The sequence below is a fragment of the Oryctolagus cuniculus genome, chromosome 16, assembly GCF_964237555.1.
Source record: "Oryctolagus cuniculus chromosome 16, mOryCun1.1, whole genome shotgun sequence".
NCBI classification, from domain to species: domain Eukaryota; kingdom Metazoa; phylum Chordata; class Mammalia; order Lagomorpha; family Leporidae; genus Oryctolagus; species Oryctolagus cuniculus.
In genome coordinates this window covers 15,136,149-15,151,557 of record NC_091447.1, presented here as the reverse complement: position 1 = coordinate 15,151,557, position 15,409 = coordinate 15,136,149, and the positions used below count along the sequence as shown (strand labels likewise).

At 44.9% G+C, this 15,409-nt stretch overlaps 1 protein-coding gene and 1 pseudogene across 2 annotated transcripts in view; one reads left to right on the top strand and one right to left on the bottom strand.

Annotated features, from left to right (window-relative positions):
* Positions 1–15,409, bottom strand: part of KLHL7 (kelch like family member 7) — a 66,351-nt gene that overhangs the window by 2,827 nt on the left and 48,115 nt on the right. For both annotated transcript variants that reach the window (XM_002713712.5, XM_008261523.4), the window contains exons 8-9: positions 5,846–6,086; positions 1,661–1,862 (exon numbers count right to left, since the gene is read on the bottom strand). In XM_002713712.5, the coding sequence (XP_002713758.1) occupies positions 1,661–1,862; positions 5,846–6,086 (443 nt within the window). The remainder of the gene's footprint in view (positions 1–1,660; positions 1,863–5,845; positions 6,087–15,409) is intronic.
* On the top strand, positions 7,909–14,973 carry LOC100350333 (poly(rC)-binding protein 2 pseudogene; annotated as a pseudogene).

Sequence of the window (15,409 nt, the reverse complement as noted above, 5' to 3'; positions counted from 1 at the left end):
TCTTCCTTTGCCGTTGGTTCACCCTCCAATGGTCACCGAGGCCAGCGCGCTGTGGCCAGCGCACCACACTGATCCGATGGCAGGAGCCAGGTACTTCTCCTGGTCTCCCATGGGGTGCAGGGCCCAAGCACTTGGGCCATCCTCCACTGCACTCCCTGGCCACAGCAGAGAGCTGGCCTGGAAGAGGGGCAGCCGGGACAGAATCCGGCGCCCCGACCGGGGCTAGAACCCGGTGTGCCGGCGCCGCAAGGCGGAGGATTAGCCTAGTGAGCTGCGGCGCTGGCTGCACTCTTATCTCTTAATTAACAAAACAACAATAGCTAGAATGGAGGGCTTCTATGTTTTGTAGTCTGACATTATTTTCTTGAAGCCTCAGAGTTGGTGCAACTCTTTGACGTAACATTTTTAAAAAGATTTTATTTATTATTTGAAAGTCAGAGTTACACAGAGAGTGGTCTTCCATCTGCTGGTTCACTCCCCAACTGGCCACAATGGCTGAAGCTGGGCTGATCCAAAGCCAGCAGACAGGAGCTTCTTCCAGGTTTCCCATGTGGGTGCAGGGGCCCAAGCATCTGGGCCACCTTGGCATAACATTTTTTTTTTTTTTTTTTGACAGGCAGAGTGGACAGTGAGAGAGAGAGACAGAGAGAAAGGTCTTCCTCTGCCGTTGGTTCACCCTCCAATGGCCGCCGCGGCCGGCGCACCGCGCTGATCCGATGGCAGGAGCCAGGAGCCAGGTGCTTCTCCTGGTCTCCCGTGGGGTGCAGGGCCCAAGTACTTGGGCCATCCTCCACTGCACTCCCTGGCCACAGCAGAGAGCTGGCCTGGAAGAGGGGCAACCGGGACAGAATCCGGCGCCCCGACTGGGACTAGAACTCAGTGTGCTGGCGCCGCAAGGCAGAGGATTAGCCTAGTGAGCCACAGCGCCGGCCTTGGCATAACATTTAAGTTGAACATATTTACCTAATAACTTGTTCTGGTACAGGAAGAACAATGAACAATCCAGCCATATGAGCATGTAACTTTTCTTATCAAAGATCTTTGGATATGTCAACAAAAGGAAAACACTAGGACATTACTTATTTTTATTCCCTAATTAGCTTTAATGTCACTGTACTCACCCCCATCTCTGTTATTCAATGATTGGCACACTGCCTTTGGCCACACTGTACAGGTTCTACCACTAAGTAGAAGATTAGAAAACTGGCTAGTCATTTCTTTCTTTACCATTTTGCCTTCTGAAAAACTTTTACTGAGAAAGCTATCTTCCACCTGCTGTTCACTCCTCAAATGCTTGCAACAGAAAGCCAGGAGCCTGGAACTCCATCATGCTTGCACACAGGAGCCCAAGTACTTGAGCTATCATCTGCTGCCTTCCAGGGTACACAGCAGCATGATTCTGGATCAGATATGGAGGAGCTGGGACTGTACCAGGCACTCCAGCAGGGGATGAGGACGTCCCAAGCTGCATCCTGATGACCATCACAAATGCTCACCCCAGTAATTTGCCTTTTTAAAAGCGGTTATTTGTGTCTTGGTTGATTTAATAATAATAGTCTTAATACAAAAGCCATCTTCTTCTGTCGAGTTCCCTCCATCAGTGACATCACCAACTGAACTTGCAGAATAACCGAAATAAGAGTTTTGAGTTGATACGTACGTTTCAGTGGCAGGATCATAAACTTCACAGGAATTAAGCACTCTTCCAGAGACATTGTTCCCTAAACTTCCTCCACACACATAGATGAGGCCGTTGGCTTCCACCATGCCGTGGCTGCAGCGCTGAGTCAGCATGCTGGGCTTGGTGTGCCAGCTTTCTGTTCTTGTGTCATAGCACTCAAACAGGTACAGCGCTGAGTTCCCTGTAAAGGAAAAGGGCCCATCATGCTTTGCAGGTCTGCAGTGAACTGAGTGTGAACTGACATAGTATAGATGAATCATTATTATGGGAAGGAAAAATTCAGAGTTGCAATGTTCCCACTCCATCAACACCACCACCAGCATGTAGGTAGGAACAAAGTTAATAACTCTGTATACACCTTGGGCCGGCGCCGCGGCTCACTAGGCTAATCCTCTGCCTTGCGGCGCCGGCACACCGGGTTCTAGTCCGGGTTGGGGCGCCGGATTCTGTCCCGGTTGCCCCTCTTCCAGGCTAGCTCTCTGCTGTGGCCAGGGAGTGCAGTGGAGGATGGCCCAAGTAATTGGGCCCTGCACCCCATGGGAGACCAGGTTAAGTACCTGGCTCCTGCCATCGGATCAGCGCGGTGCGCCGGCCGCAGCGGGCCGGCAGCGGCGGCCATTGGAGGGTGAACCAACGGCAAAAGGAAGACCTTTCTCTCTGTCTCTCTCACTGTCCACTCTGCCTGTCAAAAACAAACAAAACAAACAAACAAACAAACAAACTCTGTATACACCTTGGAAAATAAGCAAAAAAGGCTCTAATAAAAAGGTTTATTTATGGGTAATCAAACATTAGAAAAAGAAAGTGGCTTGATTTCAATACAAAAATTAAGTAAGAAACAACACATAATTCGTCAAGCCCTGTTATGCATCGTGGGAATTATTCAAACTTCAGATGTTAATACAGAGTGAAAAAACATACTTACGGATGGTAGCTCCACACTTTAAAAACATTAAAACTTACAGTTAAGTATTTGGCTAAATATTTCTCATGTAGTTATAAAGTGTGTGATGTACATGGTAGTAGAAGATGATTCCCTTGCTCAAATTACAGGAGTACTTTGGACTTGGGCATGTGAAGAGCAAGTTTGCTATCAATTTCAAATAAAGATATCTCAAAACTGACTTTGTTCTAAATGATCTATATAAAGACTACTTTTAAATAGTTCTCATGTTTGAAGGATAGTTTATACGGTTAAAACATCCGAGACTAATACTAAAAAAACAAACAAAAAACTCCATGAAAACCACTATCTGAAAATATCCTAAGGCTTATTTAATATTCTATAACACCTGCTGCATCACTAACAAAGCTGGACTCCCTGACTACTCTCAGTGATCACGTGGGTAAGCCTGAAAGTCTATTTTTTTTAAAAAGTTTATTTATTTAGATTTTATTTGAAAGCAGGGGAGGAGAGGGAGTGCCTACAATACTTGTGGCTAGGCCAGACTGAAGCCAGGAGCCAGGAACTTCATGTGGGTCTCCCATGCACGTGGGAAACATCAACTGTTGCCTCCCAGGGTCCATCAGCAGGAAGCTGGATTGGAAGCAGAGGTGGGACTTGATACCATACACTGCAATACAGGATGTAGGTATCCCAAGGGGTGGCTTAACCTGCTATACCACAACGCCTGCCTCTTAGTCCATTCTTGGGTATATTTAAAAGGTATAAATGTGTTTGCTGTATTTTTTAAAAATATTTATTTGAAAGGCAGAGTGATAGAGAGGGAGAGGGAGAAGGAAGGGGAGAGGGGAGGGAGGAGGGGGAGGAGGAAGAGGAGGAGGAGCGGGAGAACGGGAGAGGGGGAGAGAGGGAGAGAGGGAGGGGGGAAGAGCGGGAGAGGGAGAGAGGGAGGGGGGAAGAGCGGGAGAGGGAGAGAGGATCTTTTATCAGTCAGTTCACTCCCCAAATGGCCACAAACAACCAGGTTTGGGCCACGCTGAAGACAGGAGCCAGGAACTCCATCCTCATCTCCCGTATGGGTGGCAGGGGCTGATATGGGATGCTGGCATCATAAGCAGTGGTGCGACACAATACTGGCCACTGTTTCTGTTGTATTTTGATGATATGTTTTGAGGGCAAAATATAACTCATAGATTTGTCATGTTTTGCCACTTCACAGTGCAGAAACTCTGTAAGGAATTTTAGAAATGACATTGAAGATTAAGTGTTCCCCCTCCCCCTGAGAAAAAACAAGTTAGAACTTTACTATTTCTTACCTCACACCATTTTAGATTAATGCTGAATGATTTGAAAACAAGTACAATGTGCCTTTAAAATTTTCTATTGCCACCACAGTAGAAAAAGGAAAGATCAGAAAGCAACAAACAGAAAAGCAATGGTCATGGCCAACAAGAACTTCTTTTCCAACTTGCTAGGTTCAGGTGGTGGAACTGAGGGGAATGTGTGCAGTATACATGAATAGCAGATATTTTTTAAAAAAACACTACTATTTAACTGAAAACCTGAGTTGGTAGATTCTGAAATGAGGTGATGTGCTGTGTCACAGAGCAGTTATTCTTTTTAGGGTTTATGTATTTGAAATATGCTGTATTTGAAATATTTTGTGCAGAATACTTTTAAAGGGAAAAGGTCAATTCCTAAGACACTTCAGGAAATCAGTTTTTCTTGTACTTATCTGACACGTGGTGGGGTGTAGAAACTTGAAACAGATAAATATGCTGTCCAAAAGTAAAACAGTCTCTGGGCTAATATAGAAAAATAAAAAGATAACATTTAAAATCTATACCTTGGGTTAATTGGTCTGAGTTCTCTTTACCAATCCATTTCGTTTTTTAAATTCATCTGAGAGGCAGAGAGAGAGAGAGATGCACTTCCATCTGCCAGTTTACTCTGCAAATGGCTGGGCTTGTGCTAGGCTGAGACTGGGAACCTGAACTCAATCTAGGTCTCCCACATGACAAACCCAATTACTTGAGCCATTACTGTTACCTCCCCAGGGTCTGCATTAGCAGCAATCTGGAGTCAGGTCCTGGAGGAAGGTATCAAATGCAGGTACTCTGGTGTGGGACACAGGTATTTTGTCTGGCATCTTTATTCACTTAGAAAATTATTTTGCTTAGGAAAAGATCAGTGTTGGACATTAACAAACTATTCATCAGCAAGAAAAGTTTTTATACCCACACTCTGATCTGATCAACAAGAATGAAATTCCACTATCAGTCACTAGATTAAAAACCTAGTGGTGCAGGTTAATCCTCCACCTGTGGTGCCGGCATCCCATATGGGTGCTGGTTCTAGTCCCGGCTGCTCCTCTTCCAATCTGGCTCTCTGCTGTGGCCTGGGAAGACTGGAAGACAGCCCAAGTCCTTGGGCCTCTGCACCCATGTGGGAGACCCGAGGAGGCTCCTGGCTCCTGGCTTCAGATCGGCGCAGCTCTGGCCGTTGCGGCCATTTGGGGAGTGAACCAACAGCTGGAAGACCTTTTTATCTGTCTCTCCCTCTCACTGTCTGTAACTCTACCTCTTAAATAAATAAATAAAATCTTAAAAAAAACAAACAAACAAACCTAGGGGTGGGCATTGGGCCTCGAGGTTAAGATGATGGTCACACTGGGGAGTGTCTGGGTTCGTTTGTGGCTTGGTTCTTGACTCCAGCTTCCTAATGCAGACCTGGGTGCATTGTGCAGTGGTGACGGCACAAGCAATTGGGTCCTTGCCATCCACATGGGATACTAGGAATGAGTTCCTGGCTCAGCATCCCCAGCTTCAGACTTAGATGGGGGCCCTTACTTGGGGAGTGAATCAGCGGATGGGAATGCTTGCTTTGTACCAGTCACCTAGCCTCTCAAATAAATAAATAGAGAAATGCTGATACAATCAATCAAAATATTAATAAAAAATCTTAAAGCAAATCAAATAGTTCATTTTTACTGATATCACATACCCCCATCTAACCTAGAAATAAAATTCAGATGGTGTCAACCTAATCATGCTGAAAACAACTGGCAATTAATGTAACCTAGGAAGCTGAATTTTTATTAGTTAATGATTTATAATGGGATAAGGTAAATTATCAGGGAAAGGGGCTCTGAAGCATAAAGTCCCCTTATAAATAATGTCAATACTTACTTAAATATGTAAGCCAAAGTGCTTGGCTTAAAAGCATTTCCTTTGAACAAAAATAAAGTAAGAAGTCCTTACCTACTTCGGAGCCTCCCGAGGTATAAATTTTGCCTTCTGCAGCGCAGGCAGCCAGGCTGTCTCGAGGGGTTGGGGGGCCCAGTTTGGAGTACCAGCTGTCCTTCACCACATTGTAGCAGTCCATTCGTTTTATGGGGAAAAGCTGAGAGCCACCCAAAATGTATACTACGTTGTCCCAAAACACACATGCTGCATCTCTGCGTTTTTCAAAGGGGCAGCGGATGTCTGTCCAGCTATAATCCTGTAACAGGAAAGGACAGAAAGCTTTTGGTAAGGGGAAAATAAAAACAAAAACAACAGGAGATAGTCAAACAAACAAAGTATAAGAATGTGTTAATTTACTGGAATACACACAGACACATGTGGCTTGAGATTAAAATCCAAATTAACCTCACGCTTTCTTGAGAGTGGGGGCCAGCTGGGGCAGAGCAAGAGGAAGGCACATGACTACGTTGGTGACTTTCTGGCTCTAATTTATCTGGACAGATCACCACTACCCTGTCTTCTATTCCTTCTGTTACTGAAGATAACATACAAGAAATTCTAAAATAAGTCATTTTGTTACTTTAAAAAAGCCTCTTTTTCAAATACATTTCTAGCCAGATGTACTCAGTGGTATTTAAAAAAAAAAGGATAATGTAAAGCTCCAACTGCCACTCTCCTGCTGATCTCTAGAGGCGGAAGGCACTGTGTGGACCTCTGTGACAGAGTAATTTCTTAGACATTCAGTTGAGCCAGTGTAGTCGGCCACTCTTCCAACTGTGATCAATACCATGAAGTAGCTGACAAGTCTGTTCTGAGTGGTCTGGATGCTCAATTTTCTCTCTAATGATTAGAAAGGAGCACCTATCTGTACCTCATGGCAAGGCCTGTTCACAGTACCACGCTCGCCAGCAGGCACCCCACGCACGCTTGTGTCCCATGTGCGTCTGGTGTGTGAGTGGGGATGCTTCCAATCAGTGTGCTGAACCCTTGCCTTTTTTAAGAAAGGAAGCTACAGCGTGTCTCCTGCTTTCTGCAGACAAGCAAGGTCACACAGGAATTCAAACAATCCCAATCTCAACCAAGCACAGAACAAGCTGATTCTAATGTTGAGTTCCCTCTGGGAAAACTGGACTGATACCTATCACGTCTCAGGTGTTCACTAGACTAGATAAGCGTACCACAGAGGGTAGCTTCTTATGAAAGGAACCCTTAATACAGACTATTTTGACTCATGGTGAAGATGGACATTCTGTTGTTTAGGTGACCAGGGCACAGAGCCTTAATTGGTCAGGACTTCACTCTCCAAGTAGGATCAATGTCTCCCTGGGTTACTCAGTGGTAATCAATCAGTAGGCATACAAAACTATGGGATAAACATAACATCTTCCCTAAGCTTCAGTTTTAGTCAATGGATACTGAAAAACTGGGGAAAAATATTCTCATTTGTTCTCTTAAGAGAAACTGTGCACCTTAAAATAAAAGAAAATGGGGTCAGTGTCATGGCACATCAGATCCTGTAGTGCTGGCATCCCATATGGCCATATGGATAATGGTTCGAGTCCTGGCTACTCCACTTCCTTCCTTTTTTTTTTTTTTTTTTTTTTTTTGACAGGACATAGTGGCCCGGGAGTGCAGCGGAGGATGGCCCAAGTACTTGGGCCCTGCACCCCATGGGAGACCAGGAGAAGCACCTGGCTCCTGCCATCGGATCAGTGCGGTGCGCCGGCCACGGCGGCCATTGGAGGGTGAACCAACGGCAAAGGAAGACCTTTCTCTCTGTCTCTCTCTCTCACTGTCCACTCTGCCTGTCAAAAAAAAAAAAAAAAAAAAAAAAAAGAAAGAAAGCTATATGGGTCAGACCAACAGAAATAGCAGCCGGAGCCCTGCCCACCCACCCACCCGCCATGGAGGTCTTCTTCCCCCTCCTCTTCCCCCACCCACTAGCCTCCAGTCCTTCCATTTTGTGCCTGCTCTCCCTTCCCCCTCCATGGCCTCATGCCTGCAGTTTTTGCCTTTCATCCACATCCATGGCCAAACATGTGACCACTATGGTCCAGCTCCCAAGAACACTGCTTGACATGGACACCAGTGTGACTGAGGGTGGATTAAACATCACTCCCACTATCTGGCAAGGAAGTGGGCAATATCATCATGAGAAAGGAGAATCTGCTAAGAGTAATGCTCAAATCAGCATCGCAGAAGGGAACTGTCCTGAGAGCGATCCCTTTGCTGGACCCACTGATGCCATCTTCAAAGTCTTTGCTAAGATCATTGACAGACAGGAAGAGGACATCAGCAGTTCCATGACTAACAGCACAGCTGCCAGTAGACCTCAGATCATCCTGAGATTGGTGGTCCCTGCCAGTCAGCATGGCTTTCTCATTGGAAGAGGTGGTTGCAAGATCCAGGAAATGTGAGTTCAGGGCTCAGGTGCAGGTGGCAGAAGCAATGCTCCCCAACTCAACTGAGAGGGCCCTCACTATTGCTGGCATCCTGCAGTCCATCATGGAGTGTGTCAAACAGGTCTCTGTGGTCATGCTGGAGCCCCCACCCCCCGACCCCCCCGCCAAGAAGGGCACAACCATTCTGTCCAGACCCAAGCCTTCCGGTTCTCTGGTCATCTCTGCAGGTGCTCAGGCTTGTGCCACTCAAGGACAGCATGCCATTCCACAGCCAGATGGACCAAGCTGTAACTGTTGGCAACACAACAGTATCATTTTCCCATGACCTATAACATCGGATTCAGTGGTGTTGAATCCAGCTCTCCTGAGGTCAAAGGCTATTGGGCAGGACTAGATGCATCCATTCAGACATGATCTCATGAATTCAACATTTGAAATGATTTGATTGGCTGCACAACTGGGAGTAAGGGTGCCAGAGTCAATGAGACATGATGGATGTCTGGGTGCAGATCAAAACTGCAAACCCAGCAGAAGGATGCACTGAAAGGCAGATCACTGGATCTGCTGCCAGCGTTAGTCTGGCTCAACAGCTAATCAATGTCAGGCTTTCCAAGAGATGGATGGCATGGGGAGCAACTAGAACAAAGCAGATTCATCCAGAATCCCTTCTGCTGTTCACCACCCATGACCCATCTGTGTAGTTTCTGACAGCAATTCCAGGTTTTAAATAGCTTATAAATTTTCAGTTTCTTCATACTTCATCCACTTGTGATTTTTGTTTTAATTAAAGCATTTTAGTTCCTTTCTCTGTTCAATCATTAGTTCTGAGATCATACTTAGTTTTCTAAGTTTCTCCTGGTGTCTTTTTTTTTTTTTTTTTTTTTTGACAGGCAGAGTGGACAGTGAGAGAGAGAGAGACAGAGAGAAAGGTCTTCCTTTGCCGTTGGTTCACCCTCCAATGGCTGCCGCAGCCGGCGCGCTGCGGCCGGTGCACCACGCTGATCCAATGGCAGGAGCCAGGTACTTATCCTGGTCTCCCATGGGGTGCAGAGCCCAAGGACTTGGGCCATCCTCCACTGCACTCCCGGGCCACAGCAGAGAGCTGGCCTGGAAGAGGGGCAACCAGGACAGAATCCGGCGCCCTGACTGGGACTAGAACCTGGTGTGCTGGCACCGCAAGGCAGAGGATTTGCCTGGTGAGCCGCGGCGCCGGCCTTTTTTTTCTTGGCTCATAAAATTTTCTGTTTGTCATGGAAATGTTAAGAGCATAAAAATAATTTGAATTCTGCAACATCAGGAATTTCTCAAAAAAATTAAGATGGACTGGAGCTTTTTCTTTGTGAATAGAAACTGGCGGTAGGGATTGGGGGAGAAAGCCATATAGGCACTTCTCCACAATTTTTAAAAATATTCTCAAGAACATTAATTTTGCATTCCTTTTTAATTAATTTTAGGATGAGAGGCTGGCATTCCATGTAAGCCCCAGCTGGAGTCCTGGCTACTTCACAGCTCCCTGCTAATGTACCTGGGGAAGCAGCAGAAGATGGTCCAAGTGCTTGCTTGGTACTCTGCCACCCATGTGGGAGACCCAGATATAGTTCTGGCTCCTGGTTTTGGCTTGTCCCAGCCTTGGCTGTTCTGGTCATTTGGGGAGTGATTCACTGGATAGAAGACCTCTCTAATTCTGGCTTTCAAATAAATCAATAAATCTTCCAAAAATTAATTTTAAGATGAGAAAGTTGGTCATACATTGCTTTAAATGATTTCTAAGACCTGATACACTTCAAATAAAAAATAACTGTCCATGTAACAGTCGGAATTAAAGGGAAAAACCTTACAGCACTCTTTTAGCCAGATGTGTTTAAGCACTTAGACACGTGGCTATGAGGAAATGGTTTCAGAGAGCTTGGAACAGATTAGTTCTAACTTTCTAGTGCTACTCAGGGGTTGGGGCAGGAATAAGTGGATGCTTACAAGTACTTGTCCTACAGCTTGGGCAGACTTCAGATTTAAGCACTGAAATACATTGCTTTCTTGGAACTATCAGCATAAGGGTAAAAAAGATTAGCTTTTGAGCCAGCCAGAGGTGGGAGGAAAGAGGGAGAAACAGGCACATACTCTACCTGCTTTCAATTTGGAGTCCAATTTCTCTAGAAATCTGCAGATTTATAATATGTTTAAAGAGAGTTTAGATAACTGTCAAAAGTTATTGCACACACCAGACACTAAGCTTGATATATAGACTACCTAGCTCTAATACTGTGCCCAACAGTTCGTGTTCTATGCTAAGTTAAAGTCCATTGTAAGAATTTCTACCTAGAATGCAAAATGGACTTCATTTCAGCTAAAATTTAGTATTTTTACACTTGGATTCATTTAGATATCTCTCTGAACACACCTGGCTTTGGTTGTGTGTATATGTGGGAGAGAGGGGGCAGCTGATCTCTTTCATTTCTCTTTTTGTACGTGTGTGTGGTAGATTTCTCTGGTAAACCTACCTAACTTCCCCAATCCAAAACAGAACGCTGAGAAGTTGACTTGATGCCTGCTCCTTGGTGACTGGTTATACTATCTAGGAGGTAACGTGTAATCGAGGATTCAAGGAGAGTGGGAAAAAAGAATGGGAAGTCAAGTTCAGCAGCTCAAGGGGGGATAAGTACTGGGCCTAAACCCTGGGGATGCAACCAGGTCTGCAGGTGAAAGGAAAGTTATACACAACCTGGGGGTATTCCTCAGCTACAGGCAAACAGGAGAAACAAGCAGTATTAATGCTAGCAACAAGGTGGACAAACAGCACTAGAGTCACTGATATGGAGGGAGTATGTGTGGGCAGGGAACTGTTTTCTTCTGAACTGTTTCTTCTGAAAACACAGGATTCTCAAATAAGAGAAACACTGTAGACTGAAAATCAAGGTGATCACAAAAAATCAAGGTGATCACAATCCAAAAGGTAAATAAATACATTTTTTAAAGACTTGAGAACTTTATTTTGGACCATTAGGAGAGGATTCAAACCAAACTAGGATGCAGGGTCTTAGAAAAAAGGAAAGATTACAGGAGGAGTCAATCCAATCAAAGTTTGAAATGACCAAATACAAGTGTTTTCTCTTATTGTCTGACTTAGTACCCAAAGGTTATCTAAAAATCAGCAAACTGGTGATACTCTATACAGAAAGCAGTTTTATGTCAGATGCAGTAAATTCCTAGAAGTAGCTCCACGAGAATATTCTGTGAAGCAGGGTGACTGGGACAAAGTGGCACTCCAATACGGACTGCAGGCACTCCAAGTAGTGGCTTAACCCCCAGCACCAGCCCCAGAGCAATTCTTCTCTGGACAGAGGGCAAAGCTGGCACGGTTAAGAGGGTTTCACTGCAGGAGTCTTTTAACAGGGAAAAACTGCAAATAGGCCAAATGCCCATAAAGAAGACAGGGATTAAATTAAGGTATATCCTTATGATAAAATACTCTGCAGCACCTCAAAAGGGTTATATTTTCACTGACATGAAAATATCTCCCTAATATAATGCTGAGAGTTAAAAAAAAGTTTTGTGAAACAGCAGGTATGGCATGATTCTGTATTTGTAATCTCATGTTCCCTAACTACTGATAAGCGTCTTTACATGCTGGGAGCACTTTAGCTTCTTCTTTTACATCTTACTATATTTGAATTTTCTACAATGAACATATATTAAAATACAACAATCAGGGAAAAAGTTCTTAACTATGGTACAAAAAAAAAAAAAAACAACTGCTTCTCACAGTAGTGTTCAGTGTAACATTAAAGTTACATTAAGTTAAAGGTTTTAAGAATTAAAAAACATTAATAGCTCTCATTCTGTATGGCTAAATTTCAACTATAGGACAAGAGACATTAATTTGCCTTTTTTGGTATTTTCTTGGGACACTATGGTTTTGCAGAACACTTGTTCATACCAAGTTATTTCTCAGGCTACACCCATATTTTGAAATGTACCCATTTTCAATAGGTTCACACAAATTTTGCTGGAGACATAGTAACTTCCCAAAGTCCAGAAGGAGATTTAATAATTAGTCATTAGAAAAAATATTTTTGCATCCTAAGTTCTTCAAGAATAACAGCATTGTAGCCAAATAAGAAAGCTTCTACCACTGGACAGTTTGTGCTGTAGCTGCCTGCTAAGACAACTGGGCTTACTTGGCAATAAATAACATGTGAGTAAATGGACATTTCTCAGCTGTTCATGATTAATAAAAAATTCACAGGGATCCAGAATGAGGCCGGACAGCAAGTCGGGGAATTACTGATTATGACTGTCTGCTTCACATGCTCTTCCTCTCTGTTCTCAAACTCAAAACTATCACACTGAAAAACAAAGTACTTTTCAAACCTGTAACTACTCAGAAATTCAAGTATGAAATAAAACTCGATCTGAAACTGAAAAATGACAGGGGTATAATGTTTACTATCAGCATTTGTGCTCTGAGTAGAAAATAAATATTAGGGAAGTATCCTTGTGTGAGGACCCTGCCAGCGATCTTCAACAGATTTGCCCTCCAAGTGAACTTTGGGGAGTAATTTTTTTTTTTTTTTTTTTTTTGACAGGCAGAGTGGACAGTGAGAGAGAGACAGAGAGAAAGGTCTTCCTTTGCCGTTGGTTCACCCTCCAATGGCCGCCGTGGCCGGCGCGCTGCGCTGATCCGATGGCAGGAGCCAGGAGCCAGGTGCTTTTCCTGGTCTCCCAGGGGTGCAGGGCCCAAGCACCTGGGCCATCCTCCACTGCACTCCCCGGCCACAGCAGAGGGCTGGCCTGGAAGAGGGGCAACCGGGACAGAATCCGGCGCCCCGACCGGGACTAGAACCCGGTGTGCCGGCGCCGCTAGGCGGAGGATTAGCCTAGTGAGCCGCGGTGCCGGCCACTTGGGGAGTAATTTTTAATGTTATAAAGGCACATATCACACTTTCAATGATTATCTCAAATCCCAGAATGCAATCAGAGTCATTTAATAAAATGTTCTCCACAATGGAATCTACTTTTTGTGCTCAGATTTGCACAGTGCATGACGCAGATGGCTAGGAGGCTTAGAAGAATTAATCAAGTTCACCAAAATGAGCGGGGAAGATGGTAAGCCTTTTTACATTAAAACAGAAGACAATCAGAAAACTGACTCAGGAGTGAATGAAGATCAAAGACATGAATAAGGAGATGACCATAAACGACATTCACACAAATCTGAGAAGACTTAAATTTCTTATTTTCAGACCAGAAAACCAAAGTTTAGAAAGGCTAACTGATGTGCCTAAGGTCATATACCTAGACTGAAATGCTCTTTCACCAAATAGCTGCTTTCCTTAAAGAAAAACAAACAAACAAAAAAACCAAAGACTCTCCTTCTGCCAAGTCCTACAAAAGAAAAAAGAATGATAGCCTGGAATTTCAGTCCTTCCACATATATCTCATTTCTTTTAAAAAGTGCAAAGTTCAGTTCGATTCCATTCAGTTAAATGACTTTTGGAGGTGGGTGCTTGGTGAAGTGGTTAAGATGCCGCTTGGAGCCGGTGCCGCGGCTCACTAGGCTAATCCTCCGCCTTGTGGCACTGGCACACTGGGTTCTAGTCCCGGTCGGGGCGCCGGATTCTGTCCCGGTTGCCCCTCTTCCAGGCCAGCTCTCTGTGGTGGCCAGGGAGTGCAGTGGAGGATGGCCCAAGTACTTGGGCCCTGCACCCCATGAGAGACAGGATAAGTACCTGGCTCCTGCCATCGGATCAGCGCGGTGCGCCGGCAGCAGTGCGCCTGCTGCGGCGGCCATTGGAGGGTGAACCAACGGCAAAGGAAGACCTTTCTCTCTGTCTCTCTCTCAGTGTCCACTCTGCCTGTCAAAAATAAATAAATAAATAAATAAATAATAAATAAAAAAAAGATGCTGCTTGGGATATCCCCATCCCACATCAGAGTGCCAGGGTTTGAGTCCTGGTCCACTCCCAATTCCAGCTTCCTGGTAATGCAGGAATGAACTGAATATGATTCAGTACTTCTGAGATGACAGAGCTTATGGAGACTCTGGGTCACCATGTGGACATCTACCAAAGGCAGCCTATCCTCATCAGGTGATATGGCATAGTAAACAGGTATCCTCAGCCTGACTCTCGCCCAAGCCTACTATTCTCCAGCTACTTCCCAGCAGCTAGTCCCTTCAAACACCAACAAAGATTCTATTCCTGCTTTCCTCATCTCTTCCCAGTTATAGCCCACAACCAAGTACCTGCAGCTGTTTCCACTCTCTCCAAACCCAAGAAAGGGGACAATCTGCTAATTTATGATAATTAAGGCTGGCTGTGGCTTATGGAGAAGGTATTTGAAAGCATCCCTCAGGGTTGGTAGTATTTGCCCTGGAGGTTTCCTGCAGATGCAGGGACTTAGCACAGAGACACAATCTCTGAAGCTGGGGAATTTCAGGCGCTGTTCCAAGGAGAGGCGGAAGGGGCAGTGATGTTAATCTTGGAACAAAACTACAAATCAGTGTGGCGTGGAGCTGCTTGAAAGGAAACAGACTGAGACGCTCAATACTCTTGTTTCAGGAGACATTCCAGGAAGGCAGAGGCCTCAATTGAGAATTCACCTAAGAATACGGTGTGGCATCTTCTTGAAGCCAATGTGAAGATCACTTGTCTACCAAACTGCCTGGGATCAGGCAGAAACCCTACCATGCACAAGCTGCAGAACCCTGACTTCAACCGGGGCGCCTACTATGCTGACAACTAAGCAAGCTTCAGGGAGACCCGGGATGACCCACGCTCACATTCCAGCAATGTTAGTCACTGGGCCTCCCAGTGACTGGGAGGTCAAAGAGGTGAAGTCCAAACCCTCTGGAATGACCGCTGCTGCTTATTTCAAATATTTTGTTTCTGTGAGTGCTTTTACTTGAGTGTACTGCTTCTAGAACACCTTTTGCTGATGGTAAACAATACTGACATACTCTTCATAAGTCTCACTTTTTAAAGATTTATTTATTTATTTGAAAAGGCAGAGTTAGAGAGGCAGAGAGGGGAGGGAAGGAAGGGAGGGAGGGAGGGGAGAGAGAGAGAGACTGACACTTCCATCCATTGGTTCACTACCCAAGTGAGCCACAACGGCTGGAGCTGGGCTGATCACGAAAGTCACGCAGCCAGGAGCTTCCTCTAGGGTCACCACACAGTTG